The 13,078-nt window shown below is 50.5% G+C and overlaps 1 protein-coding gene across 5 annotated transcripts in view; it reads right to left on the bottom strand.

Moving 5' to 3' along the window:
- Nucleotides 1-768: 768 nt before the first annotated feature.
- AUTS2 (activator of transcription and developmental regulator AUTS2) overlaps nucleotides 769-13,078 on the bottom strand; it is a 1,119,937-nt gene continuing 1,107,627 nt past the window's right edge. For all 5 annotated transcript variants that reach the window (XM_027126203.1, XM_027126199.1, XM_027126201.1 and 2 more), the window contains 5 exons: nucleotides 12,397-12,538; nucleotides 8,746-8,823; nucleotides 7,733-7,816; nucleotides 6,423-6,645; nucleotides 769-3,929 (listed from right to left, as the gene is read on the bottom strand). In XM_027126203.1, coding sequence (XP_026982004.1) covers nucleotides 2,669-3,929; nucleotides 6,423-6,645; nucleotides 7,733-7,816; nucleotides 8,746-8,823; nucleotides 12,397-12,538 — 1,788 coding nt within the window. In that variant the 3' untranslated portion in view covers nucleotides 769-2,668. The remainder of the gene's footprint in view (nucleotides 3,930-6,422; nucleotides 6,646-7,732; nucleotides 7,817-8,745; nucleotides 8,824-12,396; nucleotides 12,539-13,078) is intronic.

Genomic DNA, 13,078 nt, shown 5'->3' with positions numbered 1-13,078 from the left:
CCCCCCCCCCCCCCCCCGCAGAGCTGCAGGCACAGAAACCAAGCCCCTGGTTTCTGTTCACTTCCAGTCCATCTTCTCCAACAGCGGCCACCCGCATCCTGCTAAGCCGGACTGCTTTTGTTTTGTCCAGTTAGGATTCAAACACCCGTCCAAACCATCTCATCCAAATAACAATGGCATCGTATTGACACCAGAAAATCTAACAATTTTTACATCTTGAAAAAACAAATTTTAGAGGACGAGGGAGAGGTCTGCAAGCTGATGAGGGTTACGCCATGTAGTTCAGTGAGACACAGGAAAAAGATGGGAACAAAATACCTGGAAAGTCTGAATTTACATACAACAGACTGAGTCCACAGGTTGTAATGGCAAGAACAGGCAAGCACCGGCTGCTGGCAAAGGCCCTCGATCAGATCTGTCATCAACGCAGACAGAGCACATGCTGAGTTTTGAAGGAGGCCTGAGACACAAAGGGTGCTGGCTAAATCAGCCCGCACGTGTATCACCTACGAAATCTAAAAGCACCTTCCCAGGACTTACAGGACTTTGCTTAGAACATACCAAAAAAAAAAAAAAAAATTCCTGATTGGGTAGAGGGCAGACGTTTACAGAAACTAACTGGCAGTCTCTACGTGGGTCAGGGAGGGCAGTCAGCCTTCCGTCGTCACTCGAGGGTTCAAGGTGTTTCTCTTCCAAAGCCCTGTCTTGCAAGTATGGCTTCTTCACTATGGTAAGGTTGGCCATCCCACACAAACAAGCAGCTGGAAGCTTAGTTCACATTTTTTAATAACATGGCACAGTTTACATAACACAAGAAGGCTCCGCCGATGAGAACATGCTGGAGACTCAGTCGTTTCACGTTTCTTTTCACATAGGATCTAGAAAGGACTTTATTACATACAGGAGGAACAGCAAAAAGGTCTGTATAGAACGATCTCTTTACAATACTGAAAGCTACCACTACGGTTCCAGTGTACATATTCCTTGGATTTTTTTTTTCCTTTTTAGTTGTTGTCTTAAAAAAAAAAAAAAACACTGCACAACATCTGGAATTCACAAAATCTGAAGCTCACAACTAAACCTTCAGTTGACTACTAAAATAGATCTCTCTGCTTATTAGAAACAATGGTCTGTAGTTAACTTTTTTTTTTGCAAAAACAGGATAACAACGTCAGATAGCACTTTAATATACTAGAAGACCAAATGGAACTAATTTTATTTCATACATATATTTTACAGTCCAGTAGACAAGATATATTGTATTTCTTTGCTAGTAAAGTCATATTCTCTCCAAATATGTAGACAAGAGGCTGAATGTATTATAAAAGTTATCATGAAGAGACAGATTTGATGCAAACTCAAAAAAACACGCACACACAAGACCGTCTCTCCGCCACCTTTCACCCTCTGGAATGCTCCCTGGCCCCACAAGGTTGACCTGTTTCGGCTACTCCCGGACTTGATTACCGACGGGAACATGGTGAGCCACGCTAGGAAATATGCACCTTAACTTCAGCAGTTATTGAATACAGTGATAACATATCCATCATCTGAGAAAACGCGAAGCTTTCTTTCAGGATCTGTTTGTTTGGGTGTAACTGGATCTCATTACAGAACGAGGAGGTGTGTACAGATAGGAAACAGGACACACTAAAAAAACGCATGGTTCCCACATGAGGGGGTGTGTGAAATCACGTGACTGATGGTGACGAGATGCTGGCGGCCTGTTTGTGTCCCCTGATTTTGGCATCTGACAACTCCCATCCTCCCTGGCACTGGTTGTTCACGGCCTTGGTTACCTTACTGGGGCTGCACTCCCCACTTCCCCCAAAGGCCCACAAGCGGCAACTTCAGATGCAAAGTTTCGGCCTGGGGTCCAATTTGCAAAATCGGGTGTTTCTCCGTTTGAAATAACAAGCAAGGAAAACAGAGTCATATCACATAAGCGCTTGTTCAGGGAAAATATGACCTTAAGTATGTTGTAAATGGACTTGAAAAGGCTCCTTTGAGTTAGGCGGGCTTTTGTGAAAAGCCCTAACATTCATTGCATAGTTGAAGGGTTTAGCTGTCTAGAACAATACATGGGAACACAGCCGAAGCCGACTGTGCTCACTGATATAAAGTCTGCAAATAGCACATTTTAAGAAGTATTAATGTATTATGTTACTTAATCTTTATCTATTTACATCTGTACAAAGTAAAGCTTTCATCTTACCCTTTGCATATATGAACCATTAGCTCATGAAGCAATCTTTTTTTTTTTTACATAACTATGTACACAGCCTTCCCTTCTCATCTGAAAGACCTCTGCACGATGGACTGTGTGGACTGTTGTCTCCTACCCTCGCCCGCCCCCCCCCCCATTATGTGTGTTGTCATCTTCACTGTTTTGGTTCGAATCAAAAAGTTTTATACGAGAAACCAAAAGAGTGGGGAGACATGAGAACATACGAATCGGCTAAAAGATCTGAAAAATTTCAACATAGAATATACAAAAACATTTCAAAATCTGCGCTGAGTCTATACACTTTTTACAAGGGGAAGTGCTGGGGGCTCCCCCCGCCCCGTCTGCGTCGGTGGAGACGCGGGACCTCTGCCTGCGCGCTCTCTCGAGTCTGGCGCCTGCGGCCGCGGGCTCTCTTCGTCCTCTTCGCGTCCCGTCCTCTCCTTACCGGGCTTCGATGTCCTTCAGCGTGTGGGAGGGCGGCCGCTCCCTGATCTCCGCGGACAGAGGGGTAGTCCTCCGGGGGGACACGGGGCGGCCCCCCAGCGTGGAGATGAGCGGCGGAGGCGCGCTGAGCGCCGCTGTCGGGGGCGTCTTGTTGAGCAGTCCGTTCTGGTGGCCCGCGGTGGGGCTGATGCGTGGGTAGTGCATGCTGGGCAGGCCGGGCGCGATGAGGCCGGGGTGCGGCAGGTGTCCGTCCAGGGAGGCGGGGTGCACGGCGTGGAGCCGCGGGTGCTCGTAGTCCTCGCGGAGCACGTGCAGGCGCTCACGCTCGTCCAGGTGCGCCCCGCGCTCGTGCTCCCGCCGCGCGTCCACCGACAGCGGGTGGTGGTGGTGATGGTGGTGGTAGTCGTGGGGCTCCCGGTCCCTGAAGGAGCGGTCGGCTTCGTACAGCCGGGGGGCCGAGAGACGGTGCAGAGGGTCGCTCCTCAGCAGGAAGTCCCTGCCCAGCGGGTCTCTCCGGTGAATGTCAAGTTCCCGGTAGGGGTCCCTCAACGGGTCCCGGATGGGGTCCCAGTGGAAAGGAGGATATGGGAAGCGCTCTCCGCCCGGGATGGGGCTGATGCCCATGAAAGGCGTCATCATGCGAGTCCTGTCCAGGCTGCTGATGCTGTTCATGGGGTGTATGCCCGTCACCCCCACGGTCATGGGCATGGAGGCCAAGGGCCCCGGGTGCACGCTGGCCGAGGAGCTGGGCGGCGGCGGTGGCGGCGGCGGCTCCGAGGACCGGTGGCTCTGCGGGGCCTCGGCGGGCAGGTCGTGGTCTTCTTTGCGCTCCTCCTTCACCTTGACCTCGGCGCTCTTCTTGGGGTTCTCGTAGGCCGGCTCGCCCTTGCGTGGCTCGGCCTCGCGGCTGGCGGCGCTGCCCGGCCTGGCGCTGTCGCTGGCGGGCACGCGTGCGTAGGGCGACGGCACCCGGGCTAGCTGCTTGGCTTCCTCGCCCGCGCCGCGGCCCTCGTGGCCATGGCCGTGGCCGTCCTTCTCGGGCAGCGGGCCCTCCTTCGCCTTGTGCTCGTCGGCGCCCAGGTCCTTGCGGGATTCCGAGTGTTCTCTCTCCCTGTCTTTGGATTTGTCTTTCTCACGAGCCTCGGTGCTCAAATGAGCCCTGATCTGTTCGGTGGAGCTGCGGCCGTGCCCCAGGGTGCTCCCCGGGAGGACGGGTGCTGGTGAAGGGTGGCTGGAGTGTCTCTTCTCGACGCTTTCCCTGAGGAGGAGACACCAGGAGGCAAATGAGACGGGCTGCCGGCCGGCCAGGGGCTGCCAATGAGATGGCGGGAAGAGGCCGCGCGGGGCTCTGGCCCCCACGGTCCCCCGGGCAGCCGCACGTGCCCTTTGTGGGCAGGGTGACCAGCCACCCTGACCTGACTGGCCTAGATTTTAGAGGAAGCTCGAGGGGGTGAAGTGCTAGGGATGACGGGGCTGGGAGCGTCTGACGGGGGGAATGACGCTCGGTGTGTAAGAGGCACAGGCCAGGGAGGGAGAGCTTTCGGAAACCTGAACGGACCAGCGTGGTCAGTGCGTCAGTGATGGGACCACACAGCCCGTCTGCCTAGAGTCTCAGGATCTTTTAGTGTCAAGAATCAAGTCTTAAGAGCCCCAAACCTTTCTTCCAACGTTGCAGTTCAGAGCCAGTGGGAGGAGAGTAACGGGGAGATTATGGGAACATCTCCGTCCCGAGGTCGGGACAGAGGGCTGGTTTCAGAGAAAAGCGGGCAGATACAGGGCGGCCTCCAAGAGGCAGCACCGAGGGGGTTAAAAGGGAAACCACAGTTTCTGGATTCTGGGGGTGCAAAAAGCACCTCTGCATTAGGAAGGAGAAGAAAGCCATAATCTGTTGAGAAGATTGATAGAGGAAAGCCAGAAGGAAAAGTGGGTCCAGAGACACAAAACCTCAAGGGACAGGTTGGGAACAAGTTCCATCTGTGACTGGAAATGTGGAAGGAGAAGCTGAGAGGCCCGTCTTGGGTGGGACTTAAGAGTGCAGGGCACAAAATGCAAAGCGACAGAGGACAACACGGTAAAATGTGAAGAGGCCGGCCAGGAACCTGGTGTTTTAGAGACGACCCGAGACAGACGTGGCGAAGGTGAGGAGGGAAGCAGGAAGCCTGGGTAGCTCAGAAGGCAAGGGGGCCCCGGGGGAGAAATTAAGGACGTTTCCCCTACCAACGTGCAAAGGCTAAGAAGGAAGAGCATCTTTAAAAGGTAAGAATAAGGCTTCCCTGGTGGCGCAGTGGTTGAGAGTCCGCCTGCCGACGCAGGGGACACGGGTTCGTGCCCCGGTCCGGGAGGATCCCACATGCCGCGGAGCGGCTGGGCCCATGAGCTATGGTCGCTGAGCCTGCGCGTCCGGAGCCTGTGCTCCGCAACGGGAGAGGCCACAATAGTGAGAGGCCCGCGTACCGCAAAAAAAAAAAAAAAGGTAAGAATAAAGACGAGTGTATTTTATTAAGTTTCCTGACTTTCATCTAAAAGGCCATTTTTAGCTGCATCAAGAAAAGCGGGGCAAGGTTTGCTGCCATATCGTGCCTTCTCTTCGCTGACAGACCGTCCAGAGAGCTCCTGGTCTAGGGGCTGCCGGGTCCAGACGCACCTCACTGTTGCAGTTTGCAGCTCAGAGCTGCATGTCATAAACGGTCCTCCCACTGGCTAAGAGATTTTTACCATGCTGTCCTGAAGGAAAAATGCGTCGTCTTTTATAAGAAAGAAATCAGTTGGCATGATGGCCTATGATGGTCTACTTAATCTGCTGCATTTAAAACCTGCAAACTTGAATTCTTTTAAATCCCTAGCAAACACGTACATATGTATACACACACACACACACACACAATATACACAGTAAAGGAAAACTAAAGATTTGGATCGTATTTGAGATTTAAATAGCAAAAGGAAAGTGTTATTAGGTATTTTCTGTCAAGCGTATCTTGTGTATGCCTTGCTAGTTCATTCAAAATGAACATACCCTAAAGAAAGGGGGGAAAAGGGAGTATGCTTTGTCAAGAATGCTTGTAACATTCTTCAGAAAAAATAACTATAAGACATTTTCCTCTTGAAGGCTAATTCTTCTTCAGGCATGGGTTACCACGTATGGAGATACAAATGGTTAGTAAAATTAATTATCCACTGGCAAAACAAAACCCAGACCCAAACTGCTTGGTGAGGTTTCCCTAAATCTGGGTTAGCAAAATTTTATCAGTTATCTGTGAGCCCAGGATTTGAGTTTGAACAAAATTCGAGAGAAATACAATGAGACAATGGAAACATGACTTTCTAAAAGAAAACAAAAAAGGGAGAGAGCAAAAAACCTATGGATGAGTCAATGGACTGCACGAACTTGAAAGCAAAGATGGTGTTGATTCATGCTGTGTGTGTCTTCTGGTCCAGGCTCCATCTTGCTACCTTCTTGAGAGAGATTTATGTTCGCAGAGACTAATGCTCACGGGGACCTTGAGTGTGGAGCTGCTCGTGAGTCAGATTCACTTGCTCTGTACTGGATACAGAACTGTGATGCTGGCCTGTGGTCACGATGCACTGAAGGGCCGGGCGAGGGGGGGGGGCGGGGGGGGACACCACCCCGGCTGTGTGACGGGCCGAGGCTACAGCTGAAGCACGAGGCTGGGCTGGGGAGGGTGGGTGGCCAGTACTTGGCCCAGAGCGGGCTCCCCCATTGGGACTCGAGAGCGGGTTCTTTGCGTACCTTTCTTTGTCATCTTTACTAACGGATGAGTCTCGTTTATCTACATCTCTATCTCTGTCATGAGCTGCAGCGGACGCGCTACGCTCCAGCTCCCCTGGCTTCAGCCAGGGCGGAGGGGTCGGGAACGACGGAGGCGTTCGGTGCAGCCGGTTCCAGGGCTCGTGAGGATTGCTAAAGTTCTGCACACTGGGGCCATCCTTGTGGCCGAACACTGAGTTGGGTGCTGAAATGGTGAAGTGGAGAACAAAAAGGTTTCAGAGAAATTATATAATCTGCTGTAATGAAGGTACTTACCAAAAAACTTTTAACAGCATTCAGAGTTAAAATGAATACATATTATTGGGAGCTGGAAAAGGAAAGGAGATTAACAGATTCATTAGAGGAACTTGTCCTACACTGGAGAGGTAAGTAAGCTCACAGCGTTTTTTCTTTTTTTTAACCAAAGGCAAAGGGGCGGGAGGGGCTGATTAAAAAGGAAAGGGACCCAACAGGTATGGGGATCACCTAATCACGCCTATCTGGCACACGCAGACGTCCCGAGCATGCAGAGGAGTGTGACCTCGGTCAATAGCTCAGTTCAGAGCAGAATTCATGGTTATCCTCTGCCCACCACGACCCTGCTAGTATGACTGCTGCCCCCGTCCACAACCTTAGCGACCAGAACTAGAGTCAGCAGAGACCAGACAGGGTCCTGATCCAGACACATATGGTCTCCACGCTATGTGGAACCGTGACGGCTGCTTCAAGCTGCACTGTAAGTCTCCTGTAGCCGGAGGCCATGACGTATGGAAGGCACGAAAGAAAACGAGCTGACATTCAGTGGCTAAAGCATGTTTAGAACAGGAGCCCTTCCTCCTTTAGACAGATTGAGCAGTGGAAAACTGCACAGTCTTCCTGGATTATGCAGCCCCAAGTGTGGCCCTCTCCTGACGGTCCTGAGCCTGCACTGCCTTCCTGTTCTTCAGTGCGTTTTCTCACTCCCGCTAAAGCTGTCTTCACGTCTAATGGGAGCTGTGGCTAAAATGTGGGATAGTAGAGATGGAATATGGATGAAACTGTGAACTTCAGCAAACTCTCTGGAGTTCAACTGACTACACTACCTTTCCTGACCCTCAGGAACATCTATCAACTGTTGGCTAGCCTTAAAACGTCGGTTTAGACCTAACTCCACTGATGAGGCCTGCTTTTGCAATGGTATCACCTAAGTTTGTTTCCCAAGAGCGCGGTTCCCTAGAAAGGTCTTGAGCCACAGACAGATCAGAGTAGATAAATAATTTAAGGCAGATTTTAAAAAGTCAGAGGGTACTCACTAACTGAAGGATTTCCAAGTCCCCCGAAGGCATTGCCCCCAACTGCTGCCAGGCCGGTGAACGTAGACGGCCGATTAAAAGGCTCTGCAGACAAGATTGGGAAGAAAGACATGGTTGCAGGACTCCACTGAGTGAGGAAGACAAGAGCTTCCCGGGAGCTGGGAAGGCATTTATACTCAGACCTGACCTGTCCCACTTCTCCCGCCAGATTATGCAAAGGGTTTTCATCCTTTTGCATTTGGGCATGGGGTTAGCAAAATATTTATGAAAGCTATTTTCCAGAACTATGCATTTTGCCCCATTTCTCTCTTGCTGGGTGGGGAACACTGCTCAAGCCACAGTGCGCTCAGATGCCTCCCTGCCCGTCTCCCCTCTTCCCAGAATGTGCCGTGTAGGCTCTCATAGACCAGAAGTAAGATGGCAGCTTAAAGTCAAGCTCTTAATGAAATCCTGAGGGCACACGTATCCTATACCCTGTCGCTGGGGCATACCACTGCCTGCACCTGCTTGTGCACGTGCAGAAAACATCAAATAAAGGCCACGAGTAAAGCACCTTTACTAGGAAGAGATATAATAGGGTTGTGAAATGTGAAGTGATTAAAAAGTAATGGATGCTGTCTCTTCATAACATCGTGTCCTTCTTTCCACCTCCATGGGTGCCTTTACGTGGGCAAGAGCTCACCATCTTCTCCAAGGGGCAGGGACAGGCTGCTGTAAACGTGGATGCCCTGGGGTTCCACGGCATGGCTTTCACCCACCGCACCCGCTCAGCAAGTCTACACACAGCCACTACTGCGCACAGATCTACTACTTGAAGAACACGGTATGAGAGGTGCTGAAATCCTGGAGATGGACGGCGGGGATTCAGAGTTCTACAGGATCACCACCACCTAAAGCAGTAAGTGACTTATCTGGGACTATGGCCCACTTAGCAGGAAGTGTAGCAGGAGCGCAGTGAACAAAGGTTTTTCTGAGATACACACGTTGCTGCCCGTCGCTGATGGGCAACTCACCAAGGTGAGCAGCAGGGTTGAGGAAGTTGCTATGATGAGGCGGTGGCCCAAAAGGGGTCCCGGTGGGGTGTGCAGCACCTGTTAAGTCAAACATAATGGAGTTAGATTTCACAGGAAGGCAACTTCGACAATGCCACTGGCTCCCGGTCACCAAAGGACCCCAAGAGAGAGCACGTTAAAGAAAGAACATGGCTGACGTCCGTCCAGGCAACACCCGGGGAAAGAGAAACGTGCTTATCAGGAGGCAGAAAATAAATCACCCCCTTTCCTCTTTCCTGGCTGGGCTGGCCACCACCAAAGAGAGGTATTACTTTTTTTTTTTTTTAACATCTTTATTGGAGTATAATTGCTTTACAATGGTGTTAGTTTCTGCTGTGTAACAAAGTGAATCAGCTGTACATATACATATATCCCCACGTCTCCTCCCTCTTGTGTCTCCCTCCCACCCTCCCTATCCCACCCCTCTAGGTGGTCACAAAGCACTGAGCTGATCTCCCTGTGCTATGCGGCTGCTTCCCACTAGCTATCTATTTTACATTTGGTAGTGTATATACGTCCATGCCACTCTCTCACTTAGTCCCAGCTTGCTTACCCTTCCCCCTCCCCGTGTCCTCAAGTCCATTCTCTATGTCTGCGTCTTTATTCCTGTCCTGCCCCTAGGGTCTTCAGAACGATTTTTTTAGATTCCATATATATGTGTTAGCATATGGTATTTGTTTTTCTCTTTCTGACTTACTTCACTCTGTATGACAGGCTCTAGGTCCACCCACCTCCCTACAAATAACTCAATTTCATTTCTTTTTATGGCTGAGTAATATTCCAGTGCATATATGTGCCACATCTTCTTTATCCGTTCATCTGTCGATGGACACTTAGGTTGCTTCCAGGTCCTGGCTACTGTAAATAGTGCTGCAATGCTGCAGTGAACACTGTGGTACACGACTCTTTTTGAATTATGGTTCTCTCAGGGCTGACACACAGCACTGGAAACATGGAAGAACAATGCCAGTGGGGCAGGGAGTTCTGTAACCAAGTAAGCTTGGAGAAATGCTGGGTAAAAAACGTGAAGCAAGGTTCTTTTACTGAAGGAGTAGGAGCTGTGACTATGTTCTCTCAGCCTCTAAAAGGGCAACATCTGGCCATGGGCTACTTTCTTCAGAGACATCTCTGGGGGCAAGACTTGCACTCTGAGAAACACTGTCTAATCCGGGTGCAGGAGCGGCCGTCACGAAGCTGTGTCTCTGGGCTGCACCTCTTGGGCCTTTGCGGAATCTCTTTTCCTGAGGATGTGTTAGCTGTCACGGACCCGCGTTGAAGGAGATTATAAAGCCCGACCCTACGAAACTCACTGTGAGTTACATCAGGTTGTGGGAAATGAAGTCCTCCGTATCTTCAGTGCCGGGAAAAACTAGTTTATTCACTTGCTTCTGGACACTGATAATCCTCAATCGCCTCTGTTGGTCTTCACCTTGCCTGCCAGGGAACTCCGGTCTACCTTAGTGCTCGTCTTTCCTTAGGTTTTCCCCTTTATCCACATTTCTTCCTCTACTTTGGCCGTGAACAGTATGTATTTCCTTAGGATGCTTCAAATCCTTTTCTTGAAGGAAGAGAGAGACAGAGAGTGTGCACCTGTGCATTAGGGAAGGACACTCTTTCCAAAAACTTAGGGCATCCGCCTGGCTTGCTGACGTGCAGCTGACAGCTGAGAAGGCAGGTTCTCCGGGCTCTAGACAAGAGATTGGCCAAGGTCATCTAAAGACGTCCCCTTTGTTATTTCAGGCGCTAGTGCCCAACAGCAAGATGGAAGCGGTTGAATTTAACAAGTATGCGTAAATTATACTTACCAGTTAAAAGTTTCACCATTTGGGGAAAAATCTGATATTGCTTACACTAGAAAAGACTACTAGAAAAGAGTATCTTCCAGAATAGAAGTATAAACAGGGACTGAATGGATTTACCAATAATTAAAACTATTCCAAGAATCCCTTGCATTTTGACTGAGTTCGTAGAAACGAATACAGATTCCTTCAGGAACATAAATTAAGTGGAGGAGGGTTGTCCCTTCAACACCCTATTAATTTATGTTTGGGGTTTTTTATTCCCCAGCCTGGAAGGGCCCTGTGGGCCTGGGGTGTGGAGGAAGCCACACAGCATAGGAGAACATCTCTCTGTCAGAGCCACAGCATTGGAAGGCACCTGAGGAGTTATCTGTTCAGCCCTATAGGGTGACTTCTTCTCCACGCAGAAAGTGCAAAAATGACACCACCTCCACAGGGCAAATACAGCCCAGCACATTCATTAGGTGTGAACAGTGTTGCCAGCTCAATAAAGATGTGGCTGCACACCGTGTAGTACAAGCTAATGAATGCTTCGACGAGGATCGCAGCTTCGCTCGGCGCAGGGCCCCCAGGGGTGCCCCACAGTTCAGGAATTATCGAAGCAAAAGAAGCCAGTTCATCTGCTTGGCTCAGATGGAAGCCAGGGAGAAATCTATTTTTCTCTCCAAAAATTGCTCTTCATGTAGCCCTGTCTGAGAGCCTAGGTGCCACGGTAACGAAGACTTCAAACACATCCCTAGATGGAACTGAGACCTTAGCAAATTCCATCTACCCTCAAGACAGCGCCCCTCGCCCTTACTCTGGCGGCGAGGCCCATTAGAATGGTGATTGCTTGCAGTGCGGGTGGTCCTCGCTTCCCGAATGGACGAGCCTCAGGTCCACCAAAAACGAGTCTTGAATAAAAAGCCTGGGAAGGCGGCAGGCGGACTAGAAACAGGGACCCCCCTGAACACTTATGTCCAGAAGAATAAATTCTACGCTGCACGGTGGGTAGGAAGTCATGGCGCCTGTCACCAGAATGAGCTGTACCCAGTGGAGCCCATGTGCCAGGCACTGTACGCTGAAGGTGATTTTAGAAAAGACTGAATGTTAAGGAATCTTTGATGCTGGTAGGGCTGCTCTCGTCCACCTAATGCCCCTGACGGCCACTGCCTTTGTCTGTACGGTCCCGGAGCAGGACTGGGCGGGTTACCTGATGCAGTGATGATCAGGGACCCACTCCGGCACATGCACGAGGCACCTGGAAGTGTGTCTTCTCAAAGGTTAATGATGAATAGACCTGTTGCGGGTTTTACACGCTGGCCCCTAAATTTCCTGCATCGTTGCAACCAACCAATTCACCCTCCCCGTCACAGTCCACACCGCCGGCAACTATTTAATTGTATTTCTTTATCCTCAGACCCTCACGCACGGCGTGACCGAGCATCATGGTGTGAGGCCACCAAGTGCTCTGTGGGCGGGGACAGTGAGAGCAGCCGCATCCTCACACGATTCCTGGCATTGTCTCCTGCCGATTGGCCCTTGCGAGCTCTCAGATCTTTTTCAAGAGCATTTGACATACTTGTGAGTTAGTGGTTTAATAGAGAAGCAAATAATGAACCGAAGCAACATGAGCCCCCGAACGGAGAGATGGTCTCTTCCCTTCTTTCGTGGAAGGGGGCACATCCATGGAGAAGGGCCCATCTCCCGAGATGCGCTGTGATACTGCCTTGCAAACTGACGTACGTCACAGTTTTCAGGCGGCCCAGAGCTCAGATATAACTTATCTAGCTACCTGAGAACTACGTTTCCCAGCTCGCCCCTCTGAACTCACCAGCGGCAGAGAACAAAGTTGAAGGCCGTGCCAGGTCATGGGGGTGGTGGATGGCTCCAAAGAGGCTGGGCCCCGGAGGACGGCTCAGGAACTCGGGCTTCAGGCCAAAGTCCAGCTTGTGTGGGTCTGACTGCATCTGTTTCTACAGCAGCAAGGGGGGAGGAAAGGATGGCACCCCAAGAGAAACAGCAGGGAAGAAAAACATCAATAGGAGGAGCCTGAGACCGAGGGAGTCGGGCCCTGAGCCCTCGTCAGGTTCAGGTTTACAAACGCTGTGAGAACACAGCAACCCACAAACCATTTCACCCTCCAATGCCAGAAAGGCAGGGCCCGCCGTTCATAGCAGAAATGTCAAGGGGCAAAACTCGGGTTCGGTCTCTGAGGGTACAGGGGTCTGAGGGACAGAACCATGTCCCAGCTACTGAAACCACCACCATTCCGAAGTCGTTTATGATTTGCCGCAAAGGCTCCTTTCAGCAAGTTTTTAAATGATAGTATTTTAAAGCTCATTTCATTAGGGATTCTGCGTGAATACTCTGCTGTGTAAATTAATTGTTTAATGACTCTTTGCCATGCTCTAATAGATCACAGTACATTAGTAGCTGAAAGTTATAAAGAAATATTTGCATGCCTACAAGCTAATTTTCAAACGATCGTTGTTACATATATTTAAAGAAACACA

Source organism: Aethalodelphis obliquidens, unplaced genomic scaffold (assembly GCF_003676395.1).
Source record: "Aethalodelphis obliquidens isolate GAN/ISIS:26980383/991018 unplaced genomic scaffold, ASM367639v1 scaffold30, whole genome shotgun sequence".
NCBI classification, from domain to species: Eukaryota; Metazoa; Chordata; class Mammalia; order Artiodactyla; family Delphinidae; genus Aethalodelphis; species Aethalodelphis obliquidens.
This window is presented reverse-complemented; position numbering and strand designations above follow the sequence as displayed.